Source organism: Vombatus ursinus, unplaced genomic scaffold (genome assembly GCF_900497805.2).
Source record: "Vombatus ursinus unplaced genomic scaffold, bare-nosed wombat genome assembly UNPS02014813.1, whole genome shotgun sequence".
Lineage (NCBI taxonomy): Eukaryota > Metazoa > Chordata > Mammalia > Diprotodontia > Vombatidae > Vombatus > Vombatus ursinus.
Window position 1 is genome coordinate 33,746,086 of NW_020954591.1, and position 26,406 is coordinate 33,772,491.

Below are 26,406 nucleotides of genomic sequence, written 5' to 3' on the forward strand. Positions count from 1 at the left end.
CGCGCCTCTGGCAGCCAGTTTTCATTGACTTACTCCGGGACACTCCCCTTTACGTAATTGGCCGGAATCATATGCAACTTCCAACCAGCTCTGGCTCCGCCCCCGACACTCATTGGCCAGTCTTCGTATACGCCAGCCTTACCGGACAGGGTAGGGGGAGGGAGGAGAAAAAAAGCCCTGGAGACCTGAAACGGAAGTGCGGCTGTCAGGTTTCCGGGGCCTCTGGTGTGACGTGTCCCGCGCCTGGCGCAGCAGGAAGCGGCAGCGATCGCGGCCCGAGTGCCCCGGCTGCGGCCCGCTCCCCTCTCCTCCCCGCCCCGCCGCCGCCATGCTCGACTTCTTCACCATCTTCTCCAAGGGCGGGCTCGTGCTCTGGTGCTTCCAGGGCGTGAGTGACTCGTGCACCGGGCCCGTCAACGCGCTGATCCGCTCCGTGCTGCTGCAGGTGCCGTCCCCCAGCCGCAACCCCCGGCTCCCGGGCCCCTGTTCCTTCCCCAGACCGCAGCCCTCGGGGATACCTCCCCTGAGTCTACTCCCCGGGAAACGCCAGCCGCCACCCGCCCTCGGATCTCCCCTCTTCCCCCCCCCCCCCCCCCCCCCCGCCCGCCCCGGGCGGCCCCCCCCGCACCCCGACCTCTCCCGCCTGCCTCCGGCCTCGGGGATCCCAGGCAGGAGCAGCTGGCGTTTCATCCTTGCATGCGTGCGTGCGTGTGTGTGTGTGTGTGTGTGTGTGTGTTTTGTTGTATTGTGTTGTTTTGATCCTTCCTTTGGGTGTGGGTGCGTGTGTCTCCACCTATCACTCCTGGAGGCCTCCGGTGCTCCTTTCCTTTCCTCTCCTGTCCATCTCTTCTGCCACCAGCTGCCACCGCCAGGATGCCGAGAGGGCAGCACTGAGACGAGAACCTTTCTATGCCAGGTTTCCTTGCTGTGGGCTCCCTGCACCCCGAACTCCTCATTTGGGTTTGTGTGTCTGGGGCCAGCCTCATCATTGGGACTCTTTCTCTCTAGGAGCGGGGAGGCAACAATTCCTTTAACCATGAGGCGCTCACACTCAAGTACAAGCTGGACAACCAGTTTGAGCTGGTGTTTGTGGTAAGTGGGGTGGGGGCAAAACCAGATTGTATTTTGTAATGCAGCTTTGATAGCTTACTTTATGTTGGGAGGACTTTATTTGGTATTACAGGTAGAGTAAGTGACTTGGTTGGTAGGGGAGGGGTAGAGAAGGAAGCCCTTCTGGACCCAGTCAGGCAATCTGGTCGGATTATGAGAGCATAGACAGGGAAACCTGCCAGATGTCTGAGTGAAGCTCCAGGGGCAATTCAGTATTCGTTTGGCTTCCTCCTTTGGAAGTTGGAGTGTAAACACATCCTCTTGTTCTGTCTCTCTTCCCTGACACAGGTTGGTTTTCAGAAAATCTTAACACTAACTTATGTAGACAAATTGATAGACGATGTGCATCGGCTGTTCCGAGACAAGTACCGCACAGAAATCCAACAACATAATGCCATGAGTCTACTAAATGGCACCTTTGACTTCCACAGTGATTTCATGCGTCTGCTTCGGTAAGGGGGTCCCCAGTTCTTGCTACCGGGTGGCACAACTGAATAGGACACCACAGGGGCAGGCTTATGGGCAGTGTATGATGGAATTGGCTGGAAGAGGAAATTTTTACTGCAACAACCTTTGAAGAACATATGATCTGGAAAGATTTCAGTCTGGGTGACAAATCGCAGATCTCTGCATTAAGTATGAGGTGGGGTCCTGGAAATTCTGGATTACTTAGCCTTGGCCCAGGCCCAGTTTTCTTTTGTGTGGAGAGAAAAAAAAATAACCATCTTCCCTTATCAACCTGCAGGGAAGCAGAGGAGAGCAGTAAGATCCGTGCTCCCACTGCCATGAAGAAGTTTGAAGATTCTGAAAAGGCCAAGAAAACTGTGAGGTCCATGATTGAGATACGTGGGGAGAAGCCCAAGGAGAAAGCTAAGAGCAACAAGAAAAATAAAGGGGCTAAGAAAGAGGGTGAGGCTTCGATCCATGAGTATCTGGAGGTATTGGGCTGTTGAGAGAGAACCAACTTAGGGACCCATATAATTCAGGTGCTTCTTAGACTTTCCCTTAGCGACTACCCTGGTAGCTTTCATTATCACCTCTCATTTCTGCTTTGCAGCTCTGGTGATTCTCAAGGGATTCTGAGGACTAATATTCTCTTGGTGTCTTGTCCCTGTGAAGATGAGAGATTTTTCTTTTTTTTTTTTGGATGACAGATTTTTCCCCAAAATCAAACTTGGCTGGGGCTTAATCACAGCTTTATAAAGTAATTCCTGGCACTTACACAGTTATTTTTAAAACCTTTAAAGATAAAGTGCTTTACATACTCATTGAACTTCACAACATCCCCTTTTTATAGAGGAGGAAACTGAGGCCCATAGAGGTTGAGTTGCTTGTGGTCATACTGCTAGTGTCAGAGGCAGGATGTGACCTCTGTTCCTTCTGACTCCCAACAGCAGTCTCTTCATTACAGTGTGCTGTCTAGCTTAATGAAGTCTCTCTTTCCAGGTTCCGAAGGCTCCTCACCTGCCAGCAAAGGGGCCCCTACAGGAAAGCCTGATGTCCCAGTTGGCCCTGGGGATGGGGTGGAACTGTCCAAAGAAGAGCTAATGCGCAAGAAGCGTGAGGAATTCATGCAGAAGCATGGGAGAGGTGCTGAGAAGTCCAGGTGAGCTGACCTCACCCTCTACTCTTTATTTCCCTACCACAGGTGGTCATGGTTTAGCTATGCTTACTTGGGAGGGAAGACTTAGGACTATTCTCTGGATGGGTGGACAGACTTACTCCTTTTTTTCATCTACTGTTTATTTTCCCTGCTGACCCCACCCCCTTGTCAGTAAGTCCTCAAAGTCAGATGCACCAAAGGAGAAAGGCAAAAAGGCACCTCGGGTGTGGACACTGGGTGGCTGTGCTAACAAAGAAGTCTTGGACTATAGCCCACCTACCACCAATGGAACCCCTGAGACCACCTTACAAGAGGACATCAATCTGGTAAGAGGAAGATGGTGATTGTGGGTGTGGGAAGGGTAGGAGGGACTATAAAGGGCAGGATTCCATTACCAGCAGATTAAAGTAGGAAGAGGAATGGGACTAGGTACCACAGCTTCTGGGCAGCTAGGTGGCTCAATGGACAGAGTGTCAGACCTGGAGTCAGGAAGACTCATCTTCCTGAGTTAAAATCTGGGCTCAGACAGTTACCAGCTGTGTGACTCTGGGCAAGTCACCCCCCCCCCCCCCCCCCCCTCTTTGTCTGTAAAATGAGCTGGAAAAGAAAATGGCAAACCACTCCAGTATGTTTGCCAAGAAAACCCCAAATGGGGTCACAGAGAGTCAGACACAGCTGAAATGACTGAACAGCAACCAAGGCTTCTAGGTCCTCTTTTTGGTGGGTATAAGAAAGTAGTAGATACTCGGAAACCTTTAAAATAAAGGAATGTATAGAACAGTGGCTTTCACTTCTTTTTAGGTCTCAAGAACACTCTTAAAATGTTTTGAGGACCTTAAACTTTTTGTTTATGTGGGCTGTCAGTATTTACTATAATAGAAATTAGTATTACAAAAATAATTTTGACCTTGTGGACCCTCTTCAAAGGCTTAGGGATCCCAGATCATACTTTTGAGAGCTGTTGATCTAGAACTGGGGTCAGTATAACCCTGGGTTCTTGGTTTGGGGAATCTTGGGGCAACATCTCAATCCTGCTGTCACTAATTATGCCTTTTTCTCTTTATCTCCCCATGACAATCCTTAGATCCGAGGAACTCAGGCTGGGGGGCAGCTACAAGATCTGGACTGTAGCAGTTCAGATGATGAGGAAGTCACGAAGAACTCAGCCAAACCCAGGTAGGTTGTGGTTTGGGGTAGGAGCAAGTCACATGGGCCATGGAGAAGGTTGGAGGAAGATGAGTGGAAGTGGTCAGATGTTGGGACCTCCTCACTTCAGAGCATTTTGGATTAGTGGGTATTTAATAGTTTCTTCTCTTTCCAGTGCTACAAAAGGAGCCCTAGGGGGCATGTTTGGGATGCTGAAAGGCTTGGTTGGCTCTAAGAGCTTAAGTCGTGAAGACATGGAATCTGTGCTGGACAAGATGCGAGACCACCTAATTGGTGAGGCCCAAGGAGCTGGGGAAGGGCTATGTTTGTGAGGGTGGGGATTTCTGGGGAGCAGGGCTCATTAACTTACAGTTCTGCCACAGTATCATTCTGTGAGCCAAGGCAGAGGAGGGCTCCCTGGCCAGCTTACTGTTAAGGGTCAGAACAAGTACTGCTGATAATGGTTCTTACATATACCTGCTTTGCTCTGTGTCTTCAGCTAAGAATGTGGCTGCAGACATCGCTCTCCAGCTTTGTGAGTCTGTCGCCAACAAGCTGGAGGGGAAGGTGATGGGCACATTTAGCAGTAAGTATCACCCTGTCCTAAGCATTGTCTGTTGCCCCTCTGGTTAGTGTTCTCATTCTTTAGCATTTGTCATAGAGGATATGCTAGGATGGAATTGGAACACATTTAGCTTGGGGTTGCTAGAAAATAGGAGAGATAACAGCAATACAGCATTGTTTGCCCAAATAATTACAGGGGCTGGTGGTATCAGTATTCCAGGGTTCTTTCTCTCTTTGAGTGCTATGTCTTAGTTCCTGACTCTTTTCCCCCTCCTGCTTCCAGCTGTGACTTCGACAGTAAAGCAGGCATTACAGGAGTCCTTGGTACAGATCTTGCAGCCACAGCGGCGTGTAGACATGCTCCGAGATATCATGGATGCTCAACGCCGTCAACGTCCTTATGTTGTTACTTTCTGTGGGGTCAATGGAGTGGGCAAGTCCACAAATCTTGCCAAGGTAAGGGCTGTTCCCTAGTTGCTGTCTGCCCCTTGCTTTCCTGTCCCACCTTAAGCTGCCATTATCTGTTGCCACCTGTCTTAGATGCTCCCAACCTAAGGCCATCTTCCCACAAAGTCCTCTTTCCCTCTTACAGATCTCCTTTTGGCTGTTGGAGAATAACTTCAGTGTCCTCATTGCTGCCTGTGACACATTTCGGGCAGGGGCGGTGGAGCAGCTGCGTACCCACACACGGCGTCTTAGTGCTCTGCACCCTCCAGAGAACCATGGTGGCCGAACCATGGTGCACTTATTTGAGAAGGGCTATGGCAAAGATGCTGCTGGCATTGCCATGGAGGCTATTTCTTTTGGTACATTTCTTGGGGGCAGGAGGGCAGGACAGAACTGAGGGCTTGTCTCTGGCTCTTTCCTGGTTTTACACCACTGTGCTTCATTTTTCCTAGGGGCTCTTTTCTTTCTAGGTGGGTTGGCAAATCCCCAAGGGTGCCACCTTAATAAAGGTCAGAGCTCTTAGACCTTGTGTCTAGTTGCTTTATGAATAATTATGTCAAATCTCAACTCTTGTTATCAGAGAGCCCTGGTCTTTAAGTAGCATATTCTTGCTACATCCTCCGTCTTTCTGTCTAGTGGTGGTAGCCTAACCCGAGACAAAATTCCTCCACTTGCTTTTTCTCATATTTGTAAGTAGAACCCAGGCCCTGATATGACTGACAAAAGGCCAAAGTTGAAAAATGAGGATGTCCATTCCTTGTAGTCATCTTTCCCCACCCCCAGATCATTTGACATGACAAGTATTCTCTCAGCAGCTCGGAATCAGGCCTTTGATGTGGTCTTGGTGGATACAGCTGGCCGAATGCAAGACAATGCACCCTTGATGACTGCTCTGGCCAAACTCATCGCCGTCAACACACCTGACCTGGTGCTGTTTGTTGGGGAGGCCTTGGTGGGAAATGAAGCTGTAGATCAGCTGGTAAGGGTCTTTTTTGCTTATTTCTTTCCTATCACTTTCATGGTTGGCTCTTAATACTACTATTTCCCTCTTGCAGGTAAAATTCAACAAAGCTCTGGCTGACCACTCTATGGCTCAAACACCCCGGCTCATCGATGGCATTGTTCTCACCAAATTTGATACCATTGATGACAAGGTAAAAAAAAAAAAAAAGCATAGTGAACACGGAACAAAGTAAATCTTAAGGCTAGGAATCCTTTGCAGTACACAAAGAAAGTGGAGGCCATAAAGCCAGTAGGTTTTTCTAGTTCTGTCCTCCCCATCTTGTTCTTAATGGATTGGATTAAAGAAGAGATGGGCTAGAACTGACTGGGGTGTTTCCTTTCCCTGTTGCAGGTGGGTGCTGCCATTTCTATGACATACATCACAAGCAAACCCATTGTGTTTGTTGGGACTGGCCAGACCTACAGTGACCTGCGTAGCCTCAATGCCAAGGCTGTGGTGGCTGCCCTCATGAAGGCTTAATTTGGTGCAGCACCCCATACCAAATCACTGCTTTCCTCTACCCTTTCCTCCCCTGTGTCTCGAATGTTCTTTGGAGTATGAGATCAGCTTGTCATGAATGTATTGCAAACACAGAATAAAGGGAGCTCCAGGGGCTTGAATTTTCCCAGAACCTTGTCCCGGCCAGCCTCCCTACCCACCCTAGATTCTCCATCTGCACAGAGGGCCCAATCATGTTTCAATCACTGCCCGTTGACCCTCAGCGCAGCCCTGTGGTTCTCCCCCACCCAACTCAGGGGTCCCCTTCCCTCTGCCTATACTGTACTGTCTCATTACAGCTTTGACCAATGGCTGGAAGACCCTGACACCAGAGCTTTCTATTTGTCCACACTGTGAGTGTGGTCCAAGGGACCTCTGTGCCTAATAAGCAGCTTCAGATTCATGCTTGATTTGGGACTTCTACCAAAGCAGCCCTAGGTCTTGATTTGGCACTAATCACTGAGACATACGTGGCTTTCATTCCCTATTTATGTGCTGTGTCACAGGCTAGAATCCACCTCAGTCAGTGTATGACATATTCTTAATTGCTGCTAATTCTGACAACTGTAGCTCACCCATAACTTTAAAATATATAGCTAGGCCAGGGTGATCTGTTACAAATGAAGAGGCAGAGATAAGTCCCTGCTTCCTTCAGAGCTAAACTTCCCAAACAAGGGGAGTGAAGTTGCAGTGTGCATTAGGCTTCTTGGCCTTTTTAACGCACCCTCCCAGCCCTTTCCTAGAGTTTATTTGTGAGCTTTGCATGTTGCCCTTCCTGGGAGTCCTGTTGGAAAGGCATACTTTTCCCCCTTCCCATTTTTTACCCTTCCCAGCAGATCCTGTTAAGGGAGGCTGGCGGCTTCCTCACCCCTATCCTCTCCAGAGTGCCTGGTATACAAGTGCTATGTTGAAGAATACAAATTCTTGTTAAGATTTGTCTTGTAGCTCGGTATTGCAGATGTGCTGTTAGTGCAATAAGGTAAAGGCTGTCTGCCCAGAGAAATACATAATTTATATAAGAAAATAAATTTCATAAATAATGCTGCGTTTTCTGTTTGCAATGGTAGTGTCTGAACGTCGAATTCTGGGATTTCATATTGGCTATAAATCCTGACATTTGGGTGTTAGGCTGCCAAGTAATCTTGGTTTCTTGGAAAAGAAACAGTATCAACTTCTGATCTCCAAGGAAATACTGACAAGAATGGAAGCTTCTCTAGGTATATGGTGAAAGCAAGCAGTTGTGAGAGTTAACCTTGAAAACGAATTGCTTCTACTTTGTCAATTGCTGTAGGTGGAAAAAGAACCCCAAAAACCTATATTTGAAGGGCACTGTCAACTCTCCACAATAACCCTTTTGCACCCAGGGAGGTACTGGAGATTTCTGATTGCTAAATATTATAAACCTGTTTTTATTGAAAGAAACCAGGACCAGTGCAAATTCTAACTTACTTGACTTCCAGTGACTGTGTGAGGTGACCTTATGATTAAAGCTCAGGTCTAAGAAAGTAAATGAACAGGCTTTTATTACAGCTCAGATATGCAAAATACTGTACATTGTAAAAGGTCTAGAAAACTAGAGCTTCAAGTCATGTTTAAAAAATGCCATTAAGCTTAATTGAAAAACCAAAGTACAGAGTACAAAACTGCAGCAGGGACCATGGCAGCTCCATGGCATCTAGATCCCAAAGTCCTTCATGCAGAGATGCTACGACAACCAGGAGAGGTATCACATTGATCTGTTCAGTGGACACAAGCATGTCCAACCCATGAAGGGCCCAGTGGTCCCTCGGGTATTCTTGGAAGTAGAACAGGCAGCAGGATAACCAAGCCCAACAGGAACCAAACAAAAGGAACAAGGTAGGCCCCTTTTCAGTTTCTCCCCCAAACCTTCAATCTCTTCTGTGTTTTGGTATTTTCTGGGAGCTGACGGACTCTTGTAAGATTGCTTGTTAAACACTGTCTGTGATGGGGCCTGAGAGCTGTGGCTTTTGCTCTGTGTTGGTTTTTTTTTTTAGCCCTTCATGTACTACACTCTGTGGGGAGAGAGAAAAAGGTAAATGATACTAAAATGTCACTTCTAAAAAAAGGTAGGTGTACCATTCTCTATAGCTGTAGAGATTTAGGACCTTAGCTAACTCTTGGGATCATATCACAGAACCATAACATTTTAACATAGCCATATAATTATCAGTTGTTTGAGCCGTCTTTGTGAGCTGCATGGAGATCTTAAATTTAACAGTAACTAAAGCAGTTAGATCCTGTAATACATGGAGTGTCCCTTTCACAAATACTTCCTAAGCCCTTTTTAAAAAGACTTCCCCTTATAGGTGGAAGCACACAGTGCGTAAGACTTAAATTTGCCTGCTAACTTCAGAGTCTGTAGAAGAAAAGTAGTTTGTACCTCTTATTTCATTGTGTGCTGCAGATGAGCCATTTAGCTGACCTTCTCTTGCCAACCCTGTCAAACAAAGCAATTTGGTTAATAGCTGTAGAGTTCATGGTTAAGATTTTAGAAAAACAATCAGGAAACTATCCAGATTAACAATTCAGTGGCTGCAAGAAAGTGGTGAGCAACTAAGGAGTCCCAAATCAATACTAGAGTCCTAGAGTAAAAGTATCAGCTATATCCTTGGGTCCCTCCAGGGTTTGTGGATAAATTTCAGGGGGTCCATGAACTTGGATGGGAAAAAAAAAATTCACTGCCCTCTAACTGAAATTCAGCATATCCTTCAATTATGAGTTTTAAAAAGTTATTCTAAGAAGGAATTTCAACACTGTCAGAGGAGTCCATGGCACAAAAAAGGTTGGAAATACCTCATCTGTAGTGGAATCACAAATATGTCCTGGAGGAAAAGATAGTGGCAAAGGACTCAGGGTCAGTCAATGGGGCAAAGTAGCGTCTAGGAGGGCAGGCAAATGGCTACCTTCCATAGCTAATCTTGAGATCTGTTTACTTTCAAGGGTAAGTTTGCTGAGTTTGGGTGAAGGCCCAAACTACCCTGTTCTTGAGCATGCTACAAGACTTGTTTGCAATATAGGACAAATGTGAAAATGAGAAATGCCACTGCAACAGAAAGGTTAGTGTTCTCCCACAGGTTTCTATGGTTAGGTTTACAAAACTCAGGCAAGCGGATTCAGCCAGGGACTGGAATGGAACCCAGCAGGGGGCATTATAAAGTACAATGGATTAAGTGATGTTACAACATGGGAGTCAGCAATTTAAGATTTAAATACCTACTTGGAGCTCTTTTTCTTAAATCTGTTTCTGTGTTGAAACCTCATAAAAGTGCATATATGTTACAAATTAGGAAACGGGTATGCTAACTTTAGAGAAGGATGGAGTTTAGGTTCAGACCTCCTATGTTGTCCTGCCCCAAACACCACAGTCCCTAGAAATCCCAGTTGGGTTTCCTCTGAACAGCTCGCTGAATCTGCGCTGTGTATGAAACACTGCTAGATACAGATCACAAAACTCTGGAATTGGAATGGACCTTAGAGGCCACTGGGTCCAACCCACATCTGAAAAAGGATACCATTTACAATTAGCTGATAGGAAGTCACTAAAGACCTCTAGAGAGGAGAAACACATTATGTCCCAAGGCGGCCCACTGAACTTTTGGAGAGGTGCAATAGTAAGGAGGTTTTTTCCCTCCTATTAAACCTAAAGTTGCTTCTGTAGTGCCTACTTATAGTTCCTAGTTCTGTCCTCCGGGATCAAGCCAAACAAGTCTAATCCCTCTTCCATGTGGCAGTCATTCAAATCCCTGCAAGGCAGCTTTCATGTCCCATCCTGAGTTTTCTGTTCTTTATGCTACATCTCCTCAGTGCCTTCAGTTGATCCTCGTATTACATAAACTCAAGGCTATTCAACAAGTTTGTTGCCCTCAGACATTCACTGGCTGATCAATGTCCTTTCTAAAATGGGGCGTCAAAAACTGAACACAATACGCTAGGCATGGTATGGCTAATGTAGAGTACAGTGGATGTTGTGTCACTCTTAATGCAGTCTAAGATAGCATTAGCTTTCTTGGGATCATAGCATTAGCCACATCACGTGATTGACCCATTGAACTTATACTCTAGAATCTGCCGAGTGTTGCCAGATAAACTTGTCTAGCAATGCCTTTTCTATCTTGAACTTGTGAAATGGATTTTTCAAAGCCAAGTGTAAGACATTTATCCCTATTAAACTTAGCCCAATGTTCTATTTCTTTTATTCCACATTTCTTCTCTCCATAGCAGAACTGCTTGGAGACAAGCAAGACTGAAATTATAATTCTGATTTCAAAAACTGAACAAATCTTCCACTCAATTTGCCAGTCTAGTGAAGATGGCAAGTTATGGCAAGTTATTCTTTCATCAGTCTCTGACAGCCTTGCTCCCACCACTATGCTAAAAAGGCTTTAAAAGTCTGTTCTAGCAAACCCCTCCTAACCTGTGTTGAGTTAAGAAGGAATATAAGAACAGCATCTGAATTGGAATCTGGCATGCAGCTTCTCGTTTCCACATTCCTCTCTTAGAGCAATTTTCAACCTTGATGTTGCAGCACTTTATTCTGTACCCCTGCAAAGCTTTCTGACATGGTTATTAAAGATTAGGGTAAATTAATATTTTGAAAATTTCACAACTACTAGAAAAATCCTAAAGCTCTCTGAAATCAGAGCTATAATTAAATTTCAAGTAATTGGCCGTCTGCAGAAGAGGACGTGGGCCAAGTATATCCAGGTACGTAAGAAATTGTATCACAGTAAGACACAGTAAGCATTAATTTCCAGACTGTCTACCACTATTTTGAGGGGAAGGAATGGAAATAGCCATTTTTATTTATTGCAACCAATCCAGTAGAATTTTGCTCACCAGACACAATCCATCCACCAGACACAAGTCCTTATGGATTGCAACCTAGGCATTCTCCTTGCTCTCTCCCTCAAATGCATAGCAAGTTAGTTGCAGTCTTATTACCCTTCTTCTACTCTGTGGTCCAGCCAAACTGGTTTTCTCTCTGTTCCATACATGTTCCCATCTCTGTGCCTTGGGTCAAGCCTGGAATAGGCTTCACTTTCACCTCACAACATTACTTTTTTTTCCCACCCCAAGATGAATCTGTAGTACTATCTTCTAGATAAAGCTTTTCCTGATCCCACACTTGCTATGTTCTCTACCTCCCTAACTACCTTGTGTTTATTTGTATTCATGCTTTTCTTATTAATTCTGTACATATTTACATATGTTTGGGCAGCTAGGTGGTGCAGTGGATAGAGCCCAGGATCTAGAGTCATGAAGACTCATCTTCATGAGTTGAAATCTGGCCTCAGACACTTTACTAGTTGTGTGACCCTGGGCAAATCACTTCACCCTGTTTGCCTCAGTTCCTCATCTGTAAAATGAACTGGAGAAGGAAATGCCAAACCACCCTAGTACCTTTGCCAAGAAAACCCTAAATGGGGTCATAAAGAGTCAGATACAACTGAAACACCTGAACAATTTATCTATATACTTGTTTTTCCTGTTACAATGTAAGATCTTTGAGAGTGGGATTGTTTCATTCTTCATATTATATCCCTAGTGCCTAGCAGAGTGCTTTAAGAGCAGTAGGCACTTAAAGGTTGATTGATTGAAATTTACAAAATGTGTGGTTTGTGGGGAAGAGGTTGTTAAAAGGTTACTAATGGGAAGATCAAGAAAAACTTTGTGGAGGAGATGGTGTTTGGGTTTGGCATTAAAGGATACATAGAAATTAAACAGGTGATGAGCAAGAGGGAAGACAGTATTTCTCTCCTTTCCATGTGGCAGTCCTCTAACATTTCTGCCACTCTCAGGCTGCTATGCCTTTCCTCTCTTACTATATCTTCTTGTCTCATATGCCTCCTCTCCTATAGCTAGGCTCAGCCTGCCTTCCTCGAACTTAATAATTAGCTAATTTGATAACCTTACTAAACTAATGTGCTAATGTGGAAAGGCCATAGGAATTTTTCAAGGTCCCTCTTCTAATTGTTGATTACCCACATCCATTATAAGGACTTCCTATAGACAAACTAAAACTCTTGCAGAGTAAAGCAGTGGCCCAAATTTTTAAATGAAAAACAAAAAAAAATGATTTCACATAGCATATTAAAATTAGAAAAGCTCTTTTTATTGCAGTATCTCATTTGAATCTCACAAAAGTCCAGTAAAATGGGTACTTTTTTCAGGTTACTCTTGGTGAGGTACTTCTAACCAATCTAGACTGAACATTCTCTAGAACTTATGGTTTTAGAGAATTGCCTGGGCTACCAAGAGGTACAACTCATATTAATATGGGGCTTTAGTTTATCAAGTCTTTGTTTCACAATAAACATATGATGTATGGGAAGAATGCAAGTATTACCTCCATTCTGCAGATGAGAAAACTGAGGTTTGGAGAGGTTAGTAACTCACCTTTGGTCACACAGTGTCAAAGGTTGGACTTGAGTCCAGGTCCCATACATCCATTCCTTGACCCTGTCCTCTTTGTGAGGACAAAGAAGAAGTATTGGATGGGGCATTATATAGGCAACAAATCTGGAAACCTTATAAAAGTTATCTAAAACATGGTGATACCTCCTGTCCATTCTAGTCGCTAAACGGGAGCATATTCTTAAAAGCATAATCAAATTATGTAAAGCCAGCATGGTTTTATTAAGTACAGGCCATCCATCTGCAGCTCTGCCTGGTTTCAACTCCATGGAACAAGATGTACCTCTACCAGGTATCGCCTGGTGCCTCCCCCCTTTCCAGCTTTCTTTTGTGTCTTGTCGTCTTCCATTAGCATGGACTTTTTTTTTTTTCTTATTTGTATCCTCAGAGCTTAGCACAGTGTCTGGCACACAGCTGGTGCTTAATAAACGTTTACTGAATTGAATGAACTGAAATGCCAGGTTAACTTTACTCCCTTTTTTGAAAATGCTATTAGTGTGTTAAATTAGGGGAATTCTATGGGCATTGTACAAGATTTTGGCAAGGGATTTGAGAAGGATCAGACTGTCATTGGAGACAAGATGGAGAGACCTGGCATGGCCAGAATTTGTAAATATCTGAACAAATAGATCCAATAATGAATTGATGTCAACCTAGAGAGAAACCTCTAGTGGTATGCCAGGTGACTCTGTCCTTGGTACTATTCAAGACTTGTAGAAGTATAGACAAAACATTTATCAAGTTTGAAGATGGCATGAAGTTGGAAAGTTAACATAGCTGGTTTGGTTTTTCTTATACATAATGTTCCATTTCCTATACCTCTTGCATAGAATGTCCCTGTGCCTGGAATGCACTTTCTCATCCTGCCTTTTAGAATCCCTAGCTTCCTTCTAAGCTCAATTCAAAAGCCACTTCCTACATGAAACCCCCCTCTTCTGCTTAGCGTCCCTGCCTTAAGTCTACTCCAATTCATCCTTCACTCTGCTGCCAAAGTGATTTCCTATAAGTGCAGTTCTGACCTTGTCACTCCCTATTCAAACAACTCCAGTGACTCCCCATTACCTCCAGGATCAAATATAAAATGCTCTATTTGACATTAAAAACCTTTAAAACCAGACCCCTTCCTATCTTCCTAGTCCAGTTTTCTTACACTTCATTCCTCTCCACATACTCTAGATTCCAAAATGCTGGCCTGGCACTTGACACCCCATCTCCTGACTCCATGTCTTTTCACTGGCTTTCCCCCATGCCTGGAATGCTCTCCCTCTTCACCTACACCTAGTGGCTTCCTTGGTGACTCAACTCAAATCCCATCTTCTGCAAGAGGCCAGTCCCAATCCCTCCACTGTTATTGCCTTCCCTCTGAAATTACCTTCAATCTACTCTGTATATATCTTGTAATGTATATAGTTATCTCTCATTGGAATCTGAGCACCTTGAGGGCAAGTACCATGTTTTGTTTTGTTTGTTTGTTTTTTAATGAAGAAGTGGGGTTAAGTGATTTGCCCAGGGTCATATAGCTAGTGAGTGTTATGTGTCTGAAGCCACATTTGAACTCAGGTCCTCCTGACTTCAAGGCTGGAGCTCTACCCACTGTGCCACCTAGCTGCCCCGAAAGTACTATGTTTTAAGGCTTTCTTTTTTCCTTTTTGGTGAGGTGATTGGGGTTAAGTGACTTGCCCAGGGTCACACAGCTAGTTAAGTGTCAAGTATATGAGGCCAGATTTGAACTCAGGTCCTCCTGACTCCAAGGCTGGAGCTCTATGCACTACGCCACCAAGCTGCCCCTTAAGGCTTTCTTTGTATCGCCAGAGCTTAGCACACTGCCTAGCACATGGTAAGTGCTTAATAAATGCTGATTGACCCTCCTCTCCCCCTCACCACTTACTGCTCCACCCCCCAAAAATTATCTTGTTTACTCTGTGTATGTTTTGTATTTACTTTTTAAAATATTTTATTTTTCCGAATTATTTTTTTTTGCAATCATCAAAAACATGCCTTCTCTCCTTCCTACTCTCCTCTAATTAAGACTGAAATAAAAACAAAACCCTCATTACAAACATGTAAAGTGAAGCAAAACAGATTTCCACATTGGCCACATCTAAAATATGTGTGTATGTACATACGTATGTATGCATGTATACACACACACACACACACACACACACACATCATTTTGCATTCTAAATCTTTCATATCTTTTAGAAGGTGGGGAATATGTTTCATCATTTGTCCTCTAGAATTGTGGGTGGCCATTATGCTGATCTGAGTTCCTAAGTCTTCTGAAGTTGTTTGTTTTTACAATATTGTCATTGTGTAAATTTTTTCCTGGTTCTGTTAACTTCATTATACATTGGTTCACACAAATCTTCCTAGGTTTCTCTGAAACCATTTCCTTTATCTTTTCTTACAGCATAAAACTATTCCATTACCTTTACATACCATAACTTGTTTAGCTATTTCCCCAATTGATGGTACCCTGATTCCAATTCTATGCCACCTCAAAAAGAGCTATAAACATGTTTGTACATCCTTAGAGTTTGTTCTGCTTAGGAGCAATCCCTACCTTAACCTGCCCTGTTTTTAATTCCCTCTTCTCTCCTTCCCTATTTTTCTCTTGAGTGAAATGTATTTCTCTACTCTCTGTATACAAATTTTTTTCCTCCTTCAGATAAAAATGAAGTTCAAATATTAGCCATTCCCCACACCTCTTCCTCTTTGTTTAGACGAACTCCTATTTTGACATCCCAATTATATGGGATAACTTCCCCTAACCTTCCTAGACTTCCTTTTTCCTCCAGTATATTCTTTGCTTCCCTTTCCATTTTCTTTTAAGATAGAGATATCACAGAACCACTCTCAGGTCTTCTGTCTCATTATACTACCTTTATGACCTCTGATGATGACATGATTCAGAGGGGACACATGTATCATTTCTCCCCTTTATCATTGTTTGTGTTCACCTTTTTATGTTTCTTTTAACTCCTGTGTTTCAAGTTTCTACACAGCACTGGTCTTTTCATCAGGAATGTTTGGAAGTCCTCTATTTCATTTAAAAGTCCATTTTCTCCCTTGTGCGGTTATATTCAGTTCTGTTGGCTAAGTTGTTCTTGGCTGTAAGCTCAAATCCTTTGCCTTCTAAATACCATATTCCAAGTTCTCCACTTCTTTAAAGTGGTGGCTGCTAAACTGTGTGTGATTCTGACTGTGGCACCGTGGTACTTGAATTCTTTCTTTCTGACTACAGTATTTTTCTTTAACCTGGAAACTCTGGGTTTTGACTAGAATGTTCCTGGGAGTTTTCATTTTGAAGTTTCTTTTTGTATTTTCAGACTGCCTTCTGGTTCCAAGAGACCCAGAACACTTTTCTCTTATGATGTCTTTAAATAGGATGTCTAGGGCCCCCCATCCCTTTTTTTTTTTTTGGTCATGGCTTTCAGGCAGTCCAATGATTCTTAAAATTTTCTTTCCTCAATTTGTTTTCCAGGTCAGTAGTTTCTGCTATTAGATTCCTTACATTTTCTTCTATTTTTTAGTTTTTTGACTGTTTTAATCTTTCTTGTTGCCACAAGGAGTCACTGACTTACTGATTTTTATTTGATTCATTCCAATTTCCACGGATTTTGTTGTTTGGGCAAGGATTTGTACCTCTTGTGCCAAGCTATCTATTCTCTTTCCAACTCTCTATTTCACTGATAATTCCTCTTCCAATTTTTTCCTCTAGCTAATTTAATTTATAAAAAGTTGTTTGGTTTTTGTTTTTTTTTCCAATACTTCATCTCTTCCAGGAATTCTAGTTGAATTGGTACACAAGCAGTGGTTTTCTCTGAGGCACAGCTTGTAGATATTTTGGAGTCATTCTCTTTTTCTGGGTTTGTGTCTTGAGTGTCCCTGTCACCATAATAGCTTTTAATAGTGGGATTCTTTTTTGTTTGCTCATTCTTTCAGCCTACCTCCTCAGTTCAGACTTGATGTTAGAGCTTGTATTTCTGGAGGAAAGGTCTGGGTTGGTTCTGTTTCTGCTTTCTTGAGAGTTGTATTATTCACAGTTCTCAGGGACAGGCTGAAGAACTGAAAGCTTTCAGAGCTCCCAAAGCGTTCTAATTCAGAGTACTTAGTCTGCTCGATTCCCGTCCCCCCCTTTCATTTTGAGTAACTGTACACTGCTGCTGGATTCAGCCCCAATCAGCTCTGCTGAGTGACAGAACTACAGGCTTCTCTTCAATCTGGGATTTCTGGCCTGGTTATTCTTTGTAACATTCAGAAGCTGTAACTGAGATCCTTCTCTACTCTTGGGGTCCAAGTTACACTGCTATTGCTTGCTTCTGAACTTCTTTACTGGGTACACAAAGTAACTAGACCACTCCCAACCCCGGAAAGCCACCCCTGCGCGCAGGTCCCATCCTCAGTCTGCACCATGAATCTGTGAGCTGGAACTGGGCTAATGACTGACAGTTGCCAGATGGTAACTGTTCCCTTTCCCTGCACGAGACTGCAGTGTCCCTGTATGGGCACAGTCCTTAGGTACTAAAATGCTTCGCTCCTGTCCAGACCCTGTCCCCAGTGTTCACAGACTTTTAGGTCTGTCTCCCTATGTCCACTTGTGTTGGAAAAGTGATGGCTGTAAATTTTTTTCTTTGATTTCCCAATCTCATTCAGTTTGGTGTATTTTCTACATGTATGAAAGAGTTTTTTTGGGGAGCTTGCCATACTTCTTCCTGCTACTCTGCCATCTTGGCTTTACCTCTCTGTATTTACTTATATGTGTATTTATTTCCCCTAACAGAATGTAAGCTCCTTGTGGGTGTGTTCTCAGCACCTATCATGGAGCCTAGTACTTAGAAAAAACAAAACAAAACAACCATCAACTGTATAAGTGTAGGATAAGAGAGATTAGCTAGAATGAAGTTCTTGAGAAAAGACCTAGGAGTTTAAGTTGACTGAAAGTGCAACATAGGTAACCCCCCCCCCCGCCCCCCGCCAAAAGGGTCAATATTCTTTGCAGCAGCTATTCCAAACCTCCTCTGACCTTCACTCCTGAATCATCCCTACTATTTTCCCCTCAGCAGAGCTCACCCTTTACTTTAATCCAAGAAAAAACTAAGGTCAGTCACCAAGAATATGGGTTTCTCCCATACCCTACACGTCACAGCCCCTTCCCTACCTGGTCTCCCATTCTTGCCTTTGTTTCAGTCACCAAGAACAGGTGACATTTGCCAATGTCATCCCCTTTTTTGTACATTTGACCCCATCCTGTTGGGAAGCTTGTCCCTTTTATCACAGAATCATAGATTTAGAGCTGGAAGACACACCTTGGAAGCTCATATAGCCCACCCTCCATAATTTTAGAGATGAGGAAACTGAGCCCCAGAGAGGTTACATGATTTGCTCAAGGTCACACTAGTAATGATAAAAGTGAACCTAGTTCCAGTGACTCCAAAACCAGTGCTCTTTCCATTGTACCACACTTTTTTCTCATCCTTCAATTTACTGGTTGTTTTTGTTTGTTTGTTTGTTTGTTTTTTAGGCAATTGGGGTTAAGTGACTTGCCCAGGGTCACACAGCTAGCAAGTGTCAAGTGTTTGGTCTGAGGCTGAATTTGAATTCAAGTCCTCCTGACTTCAGGGCCGGTGCTCTATTCACTTCGCCACCTCACTGCCCCCCCAATTTACTGTTTATTTACTTTCCACTTCCATGTTCGTAACTATGAAATTCCTTTATCTGACCAGTCTACTGTTATTTCATCTCTCCCTCTGCTTTGCAACCCCAAACCCTGTTCTTCTTCTCAACATGACCAAGGTCTGTCATTTCTACTTTCATAATATTTCTCTGATGTGCTCCTCTCATGCTTCTTACACTGTCACCACCCCAGTGCATGCTCTCCTTATTTCACACCTAGTCTGTTGCTTGGGCTCTTTGCCTCATGTTTCTCTCGACTCCAGACAGTCTGCCATTCAGCCTTAAATTGCTGGTCAGACTCCATCACTCCCCTATTCAATAAACTCCATTGTTCATGGAATGGCTCCTTGTCACCTCCAAGATCAAATATAAAATCCTGTGTTTGGGTTTTAAAGCCCTTCATAACCTGGCCCCTTCCTACCTTTCCTGTCTTCTACCTTCCATCTACTCAATAACCTGGTGACACTAGCCTCCCTGCAGTTCCTTGCACAAGACTCTCCATCTCCTGAGTATTGGTATTTTTACTGGCTGTCCCCTATACCTGTTTGTACATAGTTTTTTACAAAGTTGTTTTCGTCATTAGACTGAGTTCCTTGAGAACAGGAACTAGTTTTTGCTTTTTTTGTGTGTGTATCCCCAACACACAGCACAATAATTAAGCACAAAGTAGGTGCTTAATAAATGTTTGCTAAGTGACCGGGGGTCCATTCTCTTCAAAGTCAGTGTTCTTTCCACTGTACCTCAGTGTCCTCTCTCTCATTTTTAATCTTTATCTATTGATTCTTTTCCAGGACTACAAACATTCCTGGGTCTTCCTCATCCTTAAAAAAAAAACAAAAAAACTTCATTTAATTTGAGGATGACAGGGCTATCATCCTATATATCTTCAGATTGCGTGCCACCTTGGGGAGGGAGGTGGAGAAAAATTTAAAATTCAAAAGCTTATGGAAATGATGGCTGATAAATTAATTTTAAAAAATGGAAAAATTAAAAAATAAAAAAGAAGAAATTTTTTTTAAAAAAATTCTTATATTCTTGCTATAGAAGAGGTCATTAGAATTGTATGTTGGCCTGAGTAGCAAGTTCAATCTAAATTGTTAGAATTGTGAAGAATTGATTTGCTGGAATGCCTGCTTTCTTTCATTTCCTACTGAGAAGTCCTGTCTTCTCAAACTTTCACCTTGTAATGTCAGATACATTCTCATAGGGCTTTTCCCTCTTTCTGTTACTACTTGTCGCAGCCGCTGCAGTAGAGAGCATGAGACCAGCTCAATGCTCAGTAACCCGGAGACGCATGGATGAGGCGGGAGACAACAAGATGGCAGAAGCTCCTGTTTATTGTTAGCTGGGTGTGGCCTATATAGCCCTCAAGGCACCTTGGGATCGCGTGATCAGAGTCCGCCAGCCAATTAGTAGATCCCATCATTGCATGCAGGCCTTGTGTCAGGGATGTGCACAGGATGTGCACAGGAACGCTTAGCCATTCAGAGGAGAGCCGAACCAGCCATGATTGCTGCATGTCCACAGAGGAGAGGTCAGTTAAGACTTCCTTGCTTTCACACAACAGACTGTGACCCTCAGCTTCCTGCTTAAGAAGCCACGACTCCAATAGGCAGGGTGCAGCCCCGTGACAATTGGTGTGACAACTACTCCTATCCAACTAATGACCTCCACTATAACCAAAGCCATAGGTCATTCAACATGTGCTAAAAAGTCAATCATCCATTCAGAGACTCACAGTTATCAGAGAATCTGAGAGCTGGAATACATGCTAATATTCACCAAAGTGGTGTCTCTTTAGTTTGTTATAATGAAAAGGGCTTTATAAACACTAAAGTGCTTCAATACACAGTAAAAAATTTTTTAAAATTGTATTTAATTGCTTAAAAATAGATTTTAATTGATATCTTTTGTTTGTACATTGCCTAGATTTCCTCCTGTATCTAGGTGTCACATTTTAGGGAGAACTTTGATTAGCTGCAACATATCCAGAGGAAGACAATCTGCTAAAGGAACTGAGGAATGTTAAGCCTGGAGAGGAAAATACCTAGGGGGCCATGATACTACATTCAAGTATATGAAAGCCTGTTATTAGAAAGAAGGATTAAGAGGGAAAGCCTTGCTTTGGTAGAGTACATGGTTAGAAATAGAAGCAATCAATATGTGGAACATTCAGAGAGGCAGCTTTTGGTTCTGTACGGAAGAATTTCCTAATAATCCAAGCTACCTAAAAGAGGAGTAGGCTGTACCTTAGGAAACAGTGGTATTGAATACTCTATCAATGGAAGTTCTGGATGACTATTTGTGGAGATTTTGTAGGTTTTTACATAGGTACAAGTTGAACTACATTATCCCTGACATTCCTTCCAATTCTAACCACTTTTTGGTTAAGACAGTTTAAGCTATGGGAAAAATTTGAGAAGCAAGAGTCATTAAAAGTTTAATTTCAACAACAGATAAAAATCTTTAAAAAATCTTAAATTTAATTAATTTTAACTAGTTTTTTTTTTTTAGAAGCCCAAGAATTCTGAAGAGGACTGTTAGGCTAAGCCCATATAGAATTTAAAGCACCTGAGAAACTGTCTGGTTCAATTTCCTCTTTTAAAGATAAAGAAATTTGAGCCCTAGAAAAATTCAGTGACTCGCTTATTCTCAGAGGCCTAGGTAGTAACAGAGTCAACACTAGAATTCAGGTCTCATGATTCCCAGTCCAGAGCTCATTCCACTATGACAGCCTATCTCACTGGATCTGGTCCTTCAAGATGTGTGTAAGATTTTTTGTACATGTCTTATAGACATGTACAAAACATATACAAGAACAGAGAGAAACAATCATTTTTAAGCACTTACTATGTGCAAGGCACTGAACTGAACATTTTACAAATATTACGTCATTTGATCCTCACAACAACTCTGAGAGGAAGCTGAGGCAGCAGAGTTTAAGTGACTTGTCCAGAGTCACACAGCAAGTAACTGTCTGAGGCTAGATTTGAACTCAGGTTTTTCTCATTCCAGGCCCACTCGATCCACTACACCAATGAACTTTCAAGTGAGTTATGGAAACACTTCTTTAAAAGTGTTGTGCTTTATCACTTTATGCCAAAGCACAGTTGTGGATAACAAAATTGATGGATCACCTTTCATCAGTGTAGGATGACCTGTACTTTAAGTAAGTCTGATTTGCAAAAATCTAGATTTTCATAAGAAAGCATGAGGTGATTAAGTCATAAAATTCTTACTACTGAAAATTCTTGCCAGTTACACTAGGATATCTTAAATGATTTAATTTACAAGCACTCAATTTATACAGTTTTTTAGAGGCAAGTTTACTGTGTAAGTCAAGATCCTTTTGCATTTCTCAAACCTCTCAAATGAGTTGGATCTCTATGGAACACTTTTTCCCTAACTCAATTTCAAAGCATTCCAAAGTTTCTATTCTCTGGATTCTGGACCTGGGATTAAAAATGTCTCACAACAACAAAAATCACACATATCAGCAATTATTAATTCTTCCAAAATACTAAGGTGTCCTAAATGGCATTTTAATCTCATTTTAAGGGTAGCTCCAATCTAACCTGCAAGCTTGGCTAGGCTACCACACAGTCTCTAGTCTCTGCAGTAATCCTGATTTAAAAGCTGTGGGATCCTGTCCAGTTCCATTGTCGGAGTCCTCAGTCTCAAATGCTTCTTACCTGTTCTGCCCCGGGTTGAGATCTCATAGGTCAGACGCTTGAAATATTCAGGAAGATCAGCATATTCATTACCATAGGAGATCACCTTGATCCCTTTGTCCAGCATGTTTTCCCGGAGCTTCTTGAATTCATCTACATCTCCCCTCCGAACCAGCATGAAATGTTCTAGGTCAGATTTGTGCTTGACAGCCTCCAGGAACAGTGCCTGGAAGGTGGTGTCATCTACAGTCCAGCCACAACCCAAGAAAAGGAATGATTTGTTTTCATAGAGTTTCTGAATCTCTCTCTGGAAGGCAGATAGATATCAGTGAGTGTCTGATGACAGCTGGGAAAACACATGTCATGCCAAAAACAACCTGTGATGAATGCATTCAGACTGATCAGAAAACTTACATAGTTCATTAAATAAGACCTGGCACAAGCCTCACAAAGTTAAGAGGATTGGTTTTCTGTGAAAGATCTTTACCTCCCGGTTATTCAGAGCAAAGTTTTTTTGTTTTTGTTTTTTTATTTTTTAGGCAATTGGGGTTAAGTGACTTGCCCAGGGTCACACAACTAGTAAGTGTCAAGTGTTTGGTCTGAGGCTGGATTTGAACTCAGGTCCTCCTGACTTCAGGGCTGGTGCTTTATCCACTGCGCCATCTAGCTGCCCCTTTGTTTTTGTTTTTCTAGTGGTGTAAGATTTTCTCCCTAACTGACCTTCCCCATAGACTCTCTTACCAGGGTTTGTCTAGCATTTTTCATTGCATAGATCTTTTACTTTATATTCTAGAGTTGTGAACACAAGTCTTCAGGTAATAAATGCATAAAAAAATAAGTTGTTTTGGGAATTGATCATCTGGTTAGTGTCGGAGAATAGGATAAAGATTTCTCAAATGGTGTACTCCTGGCGAGGGTCAGAATACACCTAACAAGGGGCAGCTAGGTGGCGCAGTGGACAAAGCACCAGCCCTGAGGTCAAGAGGACCTGAGTTCAAATCCAGCCTCAGACTAAACACTTGACACTTACTAGCTGTGTGACCCTGGGCAAGTCACTTAACCCCACTCCTAGCAAAAACAAAAACAAACAAACAAAAAAAACCAGAATACACTTAACAAGTACTGCTAAGAATGTAGTTGTCATGAGTCTAGCAAATCTAATCAAAATGGCTATAAACTAGAACAGAAAAGAGAAGAAAATGGGTTACTTATATATAGCAAGCTGGACCACAGAAAGGAGCTACAATGTAAGAAGATGGACAGCAGTAAATATAACCAAAAATTTACAGAAGAAAAAAAATTTAAGGAGCCAGTAATATAACTTTTGGTGAGAGAAGTACTATATATCAATACATAATATTTTATGGAGTAGCCAGCAGGGGGAACTAAAGAACTAATCCAAGATGAAAAATTTGACTTAATGAGTCCTAGATTTGGTGGAATAATAACCAGGTCGAGACTGTGGCTCTGGACGGGTAATCTTATTCAAAATGAATAGAATGGGTAAACGGGAGTGGTATTGAGTAGCACTGTAAATTAAGAAAATTTTCTCATGTGAGGAAAATTCAGGAATCAGAAGGAAGGGAACATGGTCGAGAACATTTAGGTGAAGATCAGTGGGATCAATAAACTACCTGGATGTAAAGAGGACATAGATAAGTAGTTTAGAAAAGAGATGCTATCATGAAAGTGTGCTATAGCAGTAATGAAGCACTTCAATTATCTAGATACCTACTGAAGCCCTTTTTCTGCTCAAAGCAAAGCCAATCTCTTGATTGGCCTTAAAAATTTCAGGCTTTAAAGACATGATTCAAAAGGAGTAAATTCTATTTTGTATCTGGACCTCACCTACATTAAAGAGTTAAACTGGTTGTTGGTAGGAATGTGACAGAGGGGAACCTTGGAAGGAAGTAACCACTTGCCCTTCCTTTGTGACAGAAAAGAAGTAAAGTGGACATAGTCTGACATATACCCTGGATTTCAGGAGAACAAATTCCAAGGGGTCCGAGACAGGACAGGTTCATAGACTAAAATTCTATAGGGGAAGTTGGCTGAAAAAAGAAATTCTGAAGACAAAAAGAAACAAATTTGATGAGAAAGAAAGGGGATGTTGTGCAAAGAGACTCACGTAGATGTTCTAGGAACTTATCAACCATTTTATATTTTTAAAGATATGTATAAAAGATGGAATCAAGGGCAGTTAATGGAGGACAAATGGAAAAGTATGGCATGGTCCTGAAAGAATAGCTTCAGGAATGCTAAAGAGCAGAATAAGCTGACACTAGTAAGGACAACTAAGGACAACAAACAGGATTAATTTTTTGTTTTTGAAAGCTGTATGGGAAGATATGATTGCTGATCTGGGTACCTGGGATGATACTGAACCATAAAAAAGGGGCAGTTATTCAACTCTTATTTTGCATCTGTTTTCTCTGCCAAGAAGAATGATCTTTGGTCAGGAAAGGACAGAATAAAAATGGTTAGTAGAGAGTTAGTATTGAAGTTGGGTTGGGGGATAGTAAGAAAACATTACTCATTCTTGATGAGTTCAAATCTCCAGACCAAATAAACTACATCTCAGTGTACTAAAAGAATAGGCAGATGTCACCACCATGCGAATGTCAGTGAATTTTTAAAATAACTATATTGTACCTTGAGCTATGCAAAGTGCTTCATAGATGTTATCTCATTTGATACTGGTTGAGGGGTTCAATGACTGACTTACAGTCACACAGCTGGGAAACGTCTGAGGAAGGATTCAAAGCCAGGTCCTCCTGACTTTGTAGCAATGTAGGAATCATTAGGCTATGCAGTCTTTGTCAGTGATCTCTGATAGATGGCAGATACCAGGTGAGGTACAGCAGCAACACTGCAGAGGGCAAACGTCCCCATTTCCAAAACAGGGAAGAGAACAGAGTATGCAAACTACAAGTAAATGGATTTGACAAAAATTCTAGTAGAATTATAAAACATTATGAAGGGATAGTAAATAAAGGGACGGTAACAGAAGAAGTAGTGCTCACAAAGAACCAGCTTGAGTTCATCAAGAACAAGCCATGTCAGTATAACCTCATTTCCTTTTTTAAATAATGTTAGATTGGTAGATCAACAGGATGTTGTATAGCTTAGCTAGATTTTAGCAAAGCAATCACAAGGTTTCTCATGCCGTTTTTATGGACAAGATGCAGAGATGCGGGCTGGACAACTGTACAGTTCATCAGACTCAGAACTCCCTGACTGGTCACAGAAATAGTCATTAATGGGTTCAAAGTCAATGAAGAAAGTCTCTAGTGGAGTGCTCTAGGGAATGGCACGTTTGTCAAATTTGCAAATGACACAAAGATGGGAGAGATGACAGAGACAGGATCCAAAGAAAATACACACATGCTTGGTCAAATCTAATAAAATTAAACTTAATAATGATAAGATAAAGCCTTACTTTTGGGTTAAACAAAACCAAATCTTTAAATATAAGATGGGGAGGTTAAAGGCAGCAGTTGGTATTTAAAAAAAAAAATCTGAGGAGTGTCAGTGGATCACAAGTTCAATGAAATCAACAATGTGATATGGCAACTCAAAAGCTACTGTGACCTGAGCTACATTAATAAAGAGGCATGATCTCGGTCATGGTATCCATGGTATTCTAGTTATAAGCCCTGTTTTCTTCTGCCTTAGTTAGATTACATCTCGTGTCTTATATTCAGTTTTGGGCGTTATATTTTAAGAAGACCACCGATAAACTGGAAAGTATCCAGAGAAGGGCAACCAGGATGATAAGGACATCAAGACAATGCAGTATAAAGATCAGCTGAAGGGACTGGGGATATTAAGTCTAGAGAAGAGAAGTCATGCGGAGATATGATAAGCTGTTTTCAAATACCTGAAGGACTATTATGTAGAGGAAGGATTACTTGTCCCACCTGACTCCAGGCAGAACTAAAGGAGCTATGTCTGTGTAAAAGCTGCAAAGAGGTGAATGTAAGCTTGCCCTCAGGAATAACTTCTTAAGGCTGAGAAAGCTGAGGGATTCTCTTCTCTAGAGGACTTCAGGCAAAGTCTGGATGACCATTTGCTAAGGATGTCAGAGGAGACCTCCTTCTTCCAGGCAAGAATGGAGTAGAAGGCCTCTGAGATTCCTTCCCGTTTTGAGATTCTAAAATTTTGTGGTTACAGGGATAAAAAGAAAGTACTACTTAATTCCAAGTGGTGTTTGACAAATACTGATCAAGCAGAGAAAACACACAATAATC

At 42.4% G+C, this 26,406-nt stretch overlaps 2 protein-coding genes across 4 annotated transcripts in view; one reads left to right on the top strand and one right to left on the bottom strand.

The window, feature by feature from the left end:
• Window positions 1–289: 289 nt before the first annotated feature.
• Window positions 290–7,413, top strand: SRPRA (SRP receptor subunit alpha). 2 transcript variants are annotated; one of them, XM_027877602.1, is made up of 14 exons: window positions 290–445; window positions 1,009–1,092; window positions 1,399–1,562; window positions 1,856–2,019; window positions 2,557–2,716; window positions 2,886–3,039; window positions 3,798–3,889; window positions 4,035–4,153; window positions 4,359–4,445; window positions 4,707–4,879; window positions 5,016–5,229; window positions 5,683–5,849; window positions 5,926–6,024; window positions 6,225–7,413. In XM_027877602.1, the coding sequence occupies exons 1-14, from the start codon at window positions 329–331 to the stop codon at window positions 6,351–6,353; spliced, it is 1,923 nt and encodes a 640-aa protein (XP_027733403.1). In that variant the 5' UTR covers window positions 290–328; the 3' UTR covers window positions 6,354–7,413. The 2 variants fall into 2 exon arrangements, with proteins under 2 accessions (XP_027733403.1, XP_027733404.1); XM_027877603.1 differs by having other exon boundaries at window positions 291–445; window positions 5,686–5,849.
• Window positions 7,414–7,877: 464 nt separating this feature from the next.
• The window catches only part of FAM118B (family with sequence similarity 118 member B), a 98,418-nt gene continuing 79,889 nt past the window's right edge, over window positions 7,878–26,406 (bottom strand). For both annotated transcript variants that reach the window (XM_027835259.1, XM_027835260.1), the window contains 3 exons: window positions 22,178–22,463; window positions 8,773–8,829; window positions 7,878–8,404 (listed from right to left, as the gene is read on the bottom strand). In XM_027835259.1, coding sequence (XP_027691060.1) covers window positions 8,391–8,404; window positions 8,773–8,829; window positions 22,178–22,463 — 357 coding nt within the window. In that variant the 3' untranslated portion in view covers window positions 7,878–8,390. The remainder of the gene's footprint in view (window positions 8,405–8,772; window positions 8,830–22,177; window positions 22,464–26,406) is intronic.

Coding starts and splice junctions, on each gene's coding strand:
- SRPRA (XM_027877602.1), top strand. CDS start 329: ATGCTCGACTTCTTCACCATCTTCTCCAAGGGCGGGCTCGTGCTCTGG. Junction 446..1,008: donor TCCGCTCCGTGCTGCTGCAG/GTGCCGTCCCCC, acceptor CTTTCTCTCTAG/GAGCGGGGAGGCAACAATTC. Junction 6,025..6,224: donor TTGATACCATTGATGACAAG/GTAAAAAAAAAA, acceptor TCCCTGTTGCAG/GTGGGTGCTGCCATTTCTAT.